Source organism: Salvia miltiorrhiza, chromosome 7 (assembly GCF_028751815.1).
Source record: "Salvia miltiorrhiza cultivar Shanhuang (shh) chromosome 7, IMPLAD_Smil_shh, whole genome shotgun sequence".
Taxonomy (NCBI): Eukaryota; Viridiplantae; Streptophyta; class Magnoliopsida; order Lamiales; family Lamiaceae; genus Salvia; species Salvia miltiorrhiza.
Window position 1 is genome coordinate 18,948,184 of NC_080393.1, and position 11,925 is coordinate 18,960,108.

At 32.8% G+C, this 11,925-nt stretch overlaps 1 protein-coding gene and 1 non-coding gene across 2 annotated transcripts; both read left to right on the plus strand.

Moving 5' to 3' along the window:
• On the plus strand, window positions 1–70 carry LOC130996349 (small nucleolar RNA Z105). The gene has a single exon (XR_009092532.1). It is a non-coding gene; the product is annotated as a small nucleolar RNA Z105 (small nucleolar RNA).
• Window positions 71–8,557: 8,487 nt separating this feature from the next.
• Window positions 8,558–10,964, plus strand: LOC130993164 (xyloglucan endotransglucosylase protein 2). The gene is made up of 5 exons (XM_057917941.1): window positions 8,558–8,717; window positions 8,805–8,998; window positions 9,083–9,183; window positions 9,376–9,569; window positions 10,247–10,964. The coding sequence occupies exons 2-5, from the start codon at window positions 8,809–8,811 to the stop codon at window positions 10,644–10,646; spliced, it is 885 nt and encodes a 294-aa protein (XP_057773924.1). The 5' UTR covers window positions 8,558–8,717; window positions 8,805–8,808; the 3' UTR covers window positions 10,647–10,964.
• Window positions 10,965–11,925: the final 961 nt, after the last annotated feature.

Genomic DNA, 11,925 nt, shown 5'->3' on the forward strand with positions numbered 1-11,925 from the left:
GGGGCATAATGAGGATTTCAAATTTGTCTGAATTTCGGTTGATTGATATATAACCTCCTACTCATTCTGAATGCCCCTAATTCAATTAGATTTTCCTTTATATCTTATATTTCAAATCCAATGTGTGACCATTTTATTTTGACAATTTACGGCTCGTTGAGCTACAAAATATCAATCATATCAATGGAAGTTCTCTCAGACAAATTTAATTCATAATCAGATCTATGAATTCACAATTTAATGTTCTTGAATTCACATCCAGATCTATGAATTCACAACTAAAACTCGAATTCACAACCAAAATAAATTCTAGTTTTAGTTGTGAATTCAAACTTTAAGAACTTAAATTCACAACTACTTGAATTCACAACCAAAAAATATTCTGGTTGTGAATTCACAACAACTGGTTGTGAAATGCGCGAATTTTTAAATTAAGGGGTGATGTTTAAAGAGTAAAATGGTAACAGTGGTCATTTTTTAAGTTTTTTTTTTTTTTTTTATCTTAGTGGACAATTTTTAATTTTACGAAAACAAATAGGTCATTTTCAAAATTCACTCCATTATATATATATATATATATTAGGGAATCAAGTGAGAACTGTGAACCATGAACAAACACATAAAATACATGAACAAGAGATGATCAGATCTTGTATACATGTTATATTTAACTGTTCACGATCTGATTATATGTTGTTCATATATATTATGTGTTTGTTTATGGTTCTCTGTTCTCATGAAAAGGTGTAGCTCTCATGTGATCCTTTACTTACATATTATGGTGAGATCGTAGATTTATTTGTAGGTGTTGATTTAATGTATCATATAACTGATATTTATTTGGAGGGAACAAAATTTTACCTGAATTTGAATCTTATAGATAACGAATATTTTATCAATATTTTGAATATCGATATTCAATTTTATATCATAACTTATTCATTGTTCTCACTATCTCACAAAAATCAACAATCTCACTAAAACCTAATCATATATATATACATATACACACGCTTTATTTTTGTACAAAAGTTGGAGTCAGCACCAATTATTTTGCTAAAAGAAGCCTTTTCCTAGTCCAATTATCCGCCACCCATCAATTCATATCGAATTGCACTTACAACTTTTGTATCTTAACGCATTTTTGATATAGTTAAACGTCGAAAACAATATAATTAATTAAGTTAAGCTGCATATCCTTCATTAATGGTGTCATTTAGTATATTTTGTTATACAGTATGTTTTTCACTAAATACAAGTGTAAAATACATGTGCAGGTTGAGTAAGTACTCATAGTTATCAAACCAACAATCTTGGTAAAGTAAATAACTCAAACCAACCAAACTGCCACTGAATTGAGTAGTAGCTCTCGCCCTTCACATGACGCCTTTAATTAAAATTTCGTTTGAGAAGTCGTAATACTCAAATAATGGTAGCAAAAATAAATAAGCGGATGGTGAACAGAACAGGTGGAAGTATTCGAGTGTAATAATTATGAGCAATAAATTAAAGTAAAATGGGATTGAGCGGCCCAAATAATACCAGCTGCGGGCGGCGGAGAAGCCAACCCGGCCCGCCCGTTTCGTACAGGAAGCGGGCTGACTCGTGATTCGTCGCCACTACTTTTTATAGTATAAACAAGTTAGATTCGGGCCACCGTCGAATTTGACGGCTTCTCACTGGTCCCTCGACAAACAGAGCATGGAATTGGCCGGTGCGGGCCCTCTCGGCCCGCTGCCCCATGCCTTCTTTCATCATGCTGATTAACTGCCCCTGCCAAAATTTCAGACTTTCTTTTTACTCTCTAGTAATTTCTAAATCACGAAAATGTTTATAATATCCCCAACGATAGAGTTTTAATAAAATGATGAATTAGTATTATTGTAAATAGAGTAAAGATCGTATTATAAATATAATTTTAAATTACATTATTGTAAAATGAATAATTATAAAATGAAAATAGATCATTTCTAGATACTATTTTTTATTTAAATATCTATAGAGCATTTCATTTTTATTTTGCTAAAAATAACACCCTCTCCGTCTACAAAATATAGGATACAATTACTCCCTCCGTCCCACGAATATTGACACGTTTCCATTTTGGATAATAATTATTAGTATTTTCTTTCTCCTACTTTATCACTTTTATTACATTCACTCTCATACTTTATCATTTTTATATTTTATTAACTACACACTTAAAACACTAATCTACAACTCCTTAATTCTCGTGCTGAATCCAAACGTGTCAAGATTCGTGGGACGAAGGGAGTACAATATTTGACGTCTAAAAATGGGGCACTTTCCTTTTTAGTACATGGGTCCACCTCTTTTTCTTATATTTTGGCCTTACAAATACCATTTATTTATAAAAAAAAATCACATTTAATTCAATTTCAACCACTAATTTCATGCAGTGGTGAGATATTTTCTCCACTAACCACATATTTTGTTAAAACTCGTGCCCAAAGAATATACTCCATTTTCTATGGACGAAGGGAGTACATTCAAAATTAAAATTAAATATCGAATTTTAAAATAAAAGATTTCATTAAAATTAAATTCGAAGATTACAATAATTAAAATAGAAAAAAAAAATTAAAAACTAAATATTACTACAATTTAAACTATTTGGAAACATACACTTTGAATCAGACATCGGAAAGTGTGTAGTTTTCTACAGTGTGGAGTGCACTATTAAAAGAAAAAAGATACACTAATTTGATTTTGTATTAAATCTCATATCGAAAAGTGTAGCATTCTCTACAATGTAAAGTGCACTATAAAAAGAAAAAAAATACATTAATTTGATTTTGAATTGAATCCTACATCAAAAAATGTAGATTTTTTTTACAATGTGTAGTGCACTATAAAAAGAGAAGTCACATTTATTTAAATTTAAAATTAAAATAATAAAATTTAAACAATTTAAGAAAATAATTTTTTCAAAAGGGCTAGTACATAGCATGCGCCCTTCACAAATCCAACGAGTCGAGCTTAATCCCTTGAGAGCCTGACCTCGAGTCTTTCGGCGCGCCATTGGGGTGGTGGGCCTTGCTGAAGCGTGGCTCGAGCCTGCCCCCGACTGGAGTTATTCATTCTAGGGGTTCCATCAATAATAAATTTGTAAATAATAAGAAATTAAAGATTAATAAATAATAAATTCTGTAGACCTACTACTACAAATAACAAGTAACAAAATTTTATGAACAAATTGAAAATAAAATTATGATAATTTTTTCGTGGTTAGAAGGGTACTACAATTTTTAGGGGTGAACATTCGGTTTTCAGTTCTTTTTTTTTACTAAAACCAAATCCAATGAAAATTATATTTGGTTTGTAAAAAAAATCAAACTGAACTGAATTAATCGAACCAAATTAACTGAAATTTTAAGAATTATAATCGAACCAAACCGAAAATCCAAAATAATCTGAAAAGAAACTCAAAAAAACCAAAAAACTCAAAAAAAAATGAAAAACAAGAAAGAAGCAAAATTAAATTATATTTAATATAAAAATTATATATATATATATATATAATATACATATGTTATTATCAAAATAATATATCAATATGTATGTATATTTATACATAAATAAATATATTAGTATATTATTATATAAGTATAATTCACTTTTTGTTCAACTTTTACAAAATCAAATCGAATCGAACCGAAAAATTAAATTCTTAAAAAAAATAAAATTAAAAAAACAAAAAATCAAATCATATTTTAATATTTCAATTATTTTATTCACCCCTAATAATTTCCCTTTTTCTTTCATTATCAACATGGAATTCGATAATTTATATTCACGGATTTCTATTTTCTCCAGTTTTCTATGAGGACAAGGAGGGCAAACAAGATGTGTGGAATCGGCTCGAATAATAATGTTACACAATATCTACTGTACATTTGGCTGTACAGTGTCATTTCGATAACATAATTATGTCATTTAGTATTAGTGTTATTTTAACATAGTGTTACTTATATAACATGATATTGTCATTTATAAAATAAAATAATGTTAGTGTCATTCCAAGATAGTGTTAGTGTCATTTACACCCGGGTTGGTGTACAGGAAACCACCATATAATGTTATACTTATTTAAGCTCCACTTATTTATTTTTAAATTATAATTACTGGTTATTAAGAGATTGATAAATTTATCCTAGCTTAATCATAATAAAAACATAATTAAAAACTTTATACAATTTTTATTAAATATACTATACAATTATACAATTAGCTAATTAATTAGAAGTCACAATCCTAAAGGACATGTGCCATTTGTCAAGCTAGCTCTATAGTCACGTACCCCATTCGTTATTTAAGAATTATTTATTGTCTATTTATTGTTCTGACAGTAAATGCGATATTCTCTTGATAAGAATCAAGAGTCGAGATGTGTGGATATTTAAAATAGGTACAACAAGGCTCAACTAATTGGTGCCTCACTCTTGTTTCTCCTATTTTGTTATGAGAAAAAAGCTTCTTTAGGAGTATTTCTCTACATGTATGTAGGCAGTGGATTTGATGAATTTGCTTATAGGATATGAATTTTAGATTATTAGTATTGTATACTAGTTATAAAAAGAATTTCTATATAGAGAAGAGGTTATTATAAAAAATTACTTATATATACTAATAGAAAATATATTGAACACAAAATATAAATTGTCTATTATATTTGAGGATGATATTTGGCGTCCTAGGATTAACCAAGAGAGAAGCAAAACAGGTGAAGACAGAGAGGACCATAGATCTAAATTCATCTCCAAGAGAAGAATAAACCGAGAATAAAAGATGAAAGCCTTAATTCAAATACAAAATTTATAGATCTCAATATCTTGCACAAAACAATGAAATAGTTTGTTATGACTTAACACTTGATAGCTGATCATTCGTAGTACTTTTCAGATACACTAACACACAATTGTTTTTGGTAAATACAATTTTAATTTTCTGATCAAAAAAAAAAAGAGGAGTTTTTTTTTTTCCCTACAACAACGTACGTCATCAATTCACATTGAATACGTAAAGAGTAGAAAAAGACAAAGATACCCATCGAAATGAAGAGGCGCGGACTTGAAAGGACTTAACTACCCTTCTCGAAGTAGAACGAGAAAGATTATTTTGCCCTATTATGTAACTTTTATAAATAACATTCAACTTTCCTTGTAAACCACACACTCCCTTATTTTGAATACACCAAAGCGTTTGAGTATTAGAATTTTGCACAATAATTCTTGTGCTCGACTTCATTTTCTCATTGAGTTTATCGTCTTCTTCGTCACAATTTCTTACTGTTTACATTTCAACCACATCCACAGTTTGTTTTAATTTAATTAAATAAAATTTTATTGAAAAAATAAAAGAAAAACAAACCTAAACCCTTGGAAGCACATGAAGCAAAAAGTTCGACTTATCCACATGTTTGTTTTAACTAATGATACAATAAAATTTGATGTTGATAGTAAAACCCAACTCAACAATATTTCTACTACATATTTTATTTTAAGGGTAATTTTATAAATAAAATATTATATATTTCTAAGAATACATATTAATTTAATAGATATTACACTAAATCTATTTGATATATATTGATGAGGTTTATAAATAAATATTTATATCCAATAAAATATATTTAAAAGAATATATATATATATATATATATATATAAAATATACATTCGAATTTTATCTGATTTCATCTTCTAAATTGCTACATAATTAAAAGAATATATATAAATTTATAATTAAAAGAAATATAGATGAATATATCAATTATTAGATTTACATTAAAATTCTATCAATTTTCATCTTTCATCGATACATTAAAATATATATTTATGGTTTCGATTCACTTTTCTACTAAAAGAAGAAGAATCAGGTCCCAAAAATACTATATAACAATATATTAATTCATTAAATATGCATTGGAAATTTATATGATTTTATCTTCCATCACTATATTAATTAAAAGTCAATCTTCAATTTTATATTAACCCTGAAAAGATTGGCCTTCAATTTTTCTGATAGTATATATTGTAAAATCTACTATTACTTATTCCGTCCACAATTTAATGCCCCACTTTAATTTGTGGTTGACGCGAAAACTAAGAAAACTAAAAAAAATGTTGTGGGTGAAATATAAGGATAGTTAACTAAAGTGATAAAGGTAGTTGACTAAAGTGATAAAGGTGTTGTGAGTGGGGTCCACTAGTGATAAAGTGTAGTAAATATAGAAGAGTAAAATTTTGAAGTAGCTAAAATGAAGCATAAAACACAATTTATGGCCACACATTGAAAAAACACAAATTTTGGCCATTTTTATTGATTTGAACGTTTTTACCTTTAATGAGGCGGACCGGGTAGGATCAGGCACGCGGGTCGCGTGCCGGGTCGGGTTAAGCACTTATGGCACTATTAGTGCCATAAGTGCCAAGATTTTACTTTGGTTAGTGCCATAAGTGCCAACGGAAATCCAAAATAAAACCAAGTAAAATAATAATTTTGGGCACTTATGGCACTAATAGTGCCATAAGTGCCATACGTGCAGCACAAATACAGAAACAACAACATCATTTAAACCCTAAATGGATAATCTAAACCCTAAATGGAACATCTAAACCTCAAATGGATAATCTAAACCCTAAATGGAATATCTAAACCCTAGGGGGAAGTGTGCACTTATGGCACTAATAGTGTCATAAGTGCCATACGTGCAGCACACAGATCAGATTAGATCTGCCATGGCTGAAATCGAAGGAGGCGGAGATCAGATCTGCCGATGGAGGAGGCGGCGCAACGATCAGATCAGATCCACCGCCGCCGCCTCATCAGACCAGATCTGCCGCCGCCGCGCGCTGGAGAAAGAGAGAGGGAGATGAGAAAGAGAGAGGAGAGAGCGGCAGCCGCTGGAGAGAGAGAGAGGGGGGGAGGATCTCCTCCACCACCGCCGCGAGAGCTCCGACGAATTCTCCAAGCTCGGGGCCGCTGCCGCGCAGCCGCTGGAGAGAGAGAGAGAGAGGGAGATGAGAAAGAGAGAGGGGAGAGAGAGAAGGGTAGAATAGTCATGATATACAAAAAATGGCCAAAATTTATGTTTTTTCAAATGTTGGACAAAATTTGATGTTGTATGTTGAATAGGGCCATTCGGCCCTATTGTTTCAATATAGAATATAAAAGTGATAAAGATGTTTTAAGGCGGGTTCATTAGTGGCAAATGGTAGTAAATATAGGAAAAGAAGGAGAGTAAAAAAGTACAAAAAGCAGAATATGACTTTAATTTATGGACAAAAATTTAAAGGTAGGCAGAGCTTTAAATTGTGGACGGAAGGAGTACAATTATTTAATTTTATCAATTTATTAATGTGAAATCCATGAATTGTTTGTAATTCATACATTCTCTGCTAGTGCTAACAAAAATAAGAGTACGTTGTCCCCTTGGGATGGCCTAGTGGATGGGGTGATTGCCTGTTGTCCAAGAGGTCACAGGTTCGAGTACTCTCGGCCACTATTACCACTTACCACCATAGGTGGGGTGTGTAAGTGGTTTGTATTATTTATTTAGAAATTTCATAAAAATAAAATAAAAAATAAGAGTACGTTTCTATGTTTTTATAATAAAGGATGATTTTTACCATCTCCTGTTTAGAGGAGTCATACATTGTTCTTCATTTATGAACACCTTTAATGAATACTCATGACGAATTATCCCAATAATTATTTATGACATATTTAAAAAGTATTTAAAAATTCATAACTTGTTAAATATCAACAATATTTAGAAATATTTTATTAGGGTATTTAAATGACCTGTATAAAATTATGTATTAAAAGAAGTGAACATTATATTCACCATGTGGTGTAGCCATGTGATCTCTTCTCTGTAAAGGTAAATTCAAATAGAACTATGCCAATTCTTTTCCACTAGTCATTTGCGAGAAGCAGCAACCTTTATAAGTGTGAGATAAATGATAGTAATATCTGTTCAATTAATTAGCAAAATCTGAGACGTTAGAATATATTTGTTGAGTATTGTTAGTGATACTATTGATAAGAGTTTAATCGTAAACAGTTGTTTTCACTCGGAATCTATAGGATTACAGAGCATATTAACTGTTGCCATGCTGCATAGTAAGACAAAAGATAACCAAAAGAGTTTATTTATATTTTATTTATTCCCCTCTAATTATAATGCACATTGAATTCATTTTTCTTTATGGGAAAACGTTAAATTCCATGTCTACGTGTACATATAATTACTCGTAGCATCCTAAACATAAATTAGTGTATATTTATAGTAGGAAAATAATTTTAAATTCAAAGACACATGCCCATATATATTTACACACTATAGTGCAGCAGGACTGAATTTACCGAAGGTGGTACCTTTTTTTTCTTCTTTGAATTGGGAGAAGGCATCGGTGATGATTGAATTTTTGACATTATATTAGGGATATCCTAAATAAAGGTGACGTTTTTTCATTTCTTTTTCTTGTGTTTGTTGTTATACATATGTTATAATTTGAGCGTGGGGCATACAAGTTATGTTGCAGAGTCCATATTTAAAAATAAAAAAATTGTAATATACGAGTTCATTGATTAGAACCTAGGAAAGGCAAGGGCCGTAGGCCTATATAAAGGAGGCCTGCGCCCCTCTTCTTCCCATCATCGACTTCGAGATATCTCTCATTCCCTCTCAAGGCAAGCCAATCCATTTCTAGGGTTACTGGTTTTCCATGTTTTCTCTCTCTAAAGCTAAAGCTAACTCACACTCTCGTGTCTCTGCAGAAAGATGGCTTCTCACTCCCTTTGGAGTCTGGCACTTGTAGTGTCGATGCTCTTCGCCGGAGCAGTGGCGGCTCCACCCAGAAAACCGGTGGATGTGCCCTTCGGTAGAAACTACGTCCCCACTTGGGCTTTTGACCACATCAAATACTTCAATGGCGGCTCTGAGATCCAGCTCGTTCTTGACAAGAACACTGGTATGTTTTTCTCTCTCTGTGTTTGTGTGTGTGAGGGAGAGAGACAGAGAGAGGGTAATGTGATGATGTTGTGTTTGGCTATAGGTACTGGATTCCAATCCAAGGGTTCATACCTATTCGGGCACTTCAGTATGCATTTGAAGCTGGTTGGTGGGGATTCTGCTGGAACTGTTACTGCTTTCTATGTAAGTAAAGTTTGCTTTTTCAGCATGTTTTTCTCAATCTTCAACGCCGCATTGCAATCAATCCCTTTTCTTGGAAAATAAAACCAACCATTTGCTGATTAATGCTTGCTTGCTTTGATGGAAATCCTGTTTAGGGAGATATGATAAAAAATGAGAAAGTATTATTTTGTTAATTTGTTTATGTGGCTGCAGCTATCTTCCCAAAACTCAGAGCATGATGAAATAGACTTTGAGTTCTTGGGAAACAGAAGTGGGCAGCCCTACATCTTGCAAACAAATGTGTACACTGGTGGCAAAGGAGACAAAGAGCAAAGAATCTTTCTTTGGTTCGATCCAACTAAAGAGTTCCACACTTACTCTGTGTTGTGGAATCTCTATCAGATTGTGTAAGTTCTTCTTTTTTCAACCCAGATACATTATTGTTTCATTTTCTGCTATTTGTTCAAATAGCAACTTTTCCTCAATTAGGTAACATTTTGTTGGGTAAGAAAAATATGTTGACCAATCTTGAAATCTCCAAATTGCAAGAGTCGGAGAAGTCAATTTTGTTTGGTTCTTGATAATGGATAGCTGTCCGAATATTATTACCGTGGTCACAAAATCAACATAATTTGACTTAAAGTCTGCGGCATGTGAAATTAAGGGGGGCCAACAAGATTCGGTTAGTCGATATTATGAAATCTATTTATTTTCACATTAATAGATGTCTCTACCTCATATTTTATGCTGGTTCGATGTAATTAACTTAGTCGGGACCATGTGCGCCTTTTGACTTTACACACGACCATCACCATTTTGTATATCTTCCTGTCCCCATTGATGGTTAACATAGTATTCAATATTTAGATATCAAACAGAAAATTAATTAAGTATTCCATCCGTCCCATAGTTTAGTATTCATATTTTCAATTTAATTCACTTTTATTCTACTAACAACACACTCAACCACTTTATTAAAATTCGTATCATTCCTGTATGTACTTGTATTTCAAGATAGTATTGGAATAGATGACAAAGTTGAGTTCAATCGGTAAAACGCATTTCCTACATGATTGTGGTGCAGATTCTACGTGGACGATATCCCGATCAGGGTGTTCAAGAACAGCAAGGATGTCGGGGTGAAGTTCCCGTTCAACCAGCCGATGAAGCTGTACTCGAGCCTGTGGAACGCGGACGACTGGGCCACGAGGGGCGGGCTGGAGAAGACGGACTGGTCCAAGGCCCCATTCGTGGCCTCGTACCGCGGGTTCCACATTGATGGGTGCGAGGCGTCGGTGCAGGCCAAGTTCTGCGATACGCAGGGGAAGCGCTGGTGGGACCAGAAGGAGTTCCAGGACCTCGACGCCTTCCAGTGGCGCCGCCTGCGCTGGGTCCGCAGCAAGTACACCATCTACAACTACTGCACCGACCGGACCCGCTACCCCGCCACGCCGCCGGAGTGCAAGAGAGACAGAGACATATGATGCAATGCAATGTGGGTTGCTGCTGCTGCTTCAGTCATATTCGATATATATATATTTTATATTCGTTTTCGAGTGGCCTCGTTCATGTATAAGCCTATGTATCGCTGCTGATTAGTCCATATTGGGGGGGGCGGGGGGCGACAGAGACAGCCTCGGCTAAGCATGTGAAGCTCAATATATCATATGATATCTCACTTTGTGTACCTATTTGGTCTGATTTTTTATTTGTGTTTGAATGTGGAGCAGCATTATCTTGATGCTGATTTGAGCATGTGAGCCCATCATTTTGAAATTCCAAAATGTTGTTTGATTTTCGTATGACTCGGCAAGAGTATTTGTTATTTAATTTTGAGTGCTAGCTTTTCACCTCAAATTATTAACCGTCGGTGTCGGGACCAGCACGATGCCAGCAATTTCTTTGTCTACTCTTGGTAAAAATGGGGTTTATTTTATTTTATTATTACTTTACAATAAAGGAAATTGAAAGTATTGATTGTTATGTTAGAAGGGGCACACTATTTATAGAAGGAAATCCAAAGTAAAGTCGCAATTGGTGACTGGTGAGGCGCCCCAGGCATGAGTAGTGAGTTCCAGCATTCGATATGCAATTAAAGCATATTGGGCAGACCAATCAACCCAGAATAGTTTGGATTGGATGCTAATAAAATACTAACTATTTGTGTATAACATTCACCATTAGTCTTAATCAATTTCTCCATGATTGAGGTGTATAATAAATGTGTTGCATCGATTTATTGGTGATATATATAGAGGGATTTGCTTTAGGTTTAATGGTAATTAATTTTTAAAGATTAAAAAGAAAAATATCCACCATAAATAAAACTTGTCAATGCAAACTTTTGTTCAATATTACTATAACTTTCATAACTTAATAATATTTTTTTCACTTTATAAAAAATTATTTTATATAGATGAACTATTGCAAAAAGAAACTAGTAACCTAATTAATAAAATCGATTGAACATTATCCATTTAACCATTTTTGTTCAGTGATAAAGTAATATAAATACATATATTAAAATGAAAAATTTTATTAACTACTCAAATATACAATATGATAAGTACTTTATACTCCATAAATTAGTTAAATTGCATGTAATGCACATTTTTTTCTAATAATAATAATAAATCCTTTCCTACCATACACAAAATTTGGTTAAAGCGTGCGATATACATTGAGAAGAAGTTCGACCACCGTAGCATCTTTGACAACCGACGATATGAATAATCAGTACATCGGCAAACAAACTAAAAGTTT

What these genes read in the sequence shown, in the direction of transcription:
- LOC130993164 (XM_057917941.1), top strand. Translation starts at nt 8,809, where the DNA reads ATGGCTTCTCACTCCCTTTGGAGTCTGGCACTTGTAGTGTCGATGCTC. An exon ending in GAACTGTTACTGCTTTCTAT is followed by an intron (nt 9,184 to 9,375) that starts GTAAGTAAAGTT and finishes ATGTGGCTGCAG; the next exon opens with CTATCTTCCCAAAACTCAGA. An exon ending in TGGAATCTCTATCAGATTGT is followed by an intron (nt 9,570 to 10,246) that starts GTAAGTTCTTCT and finishes ATTGTGGTGCAG; the next exon opens with ATTCTACGTGGACGATATCC.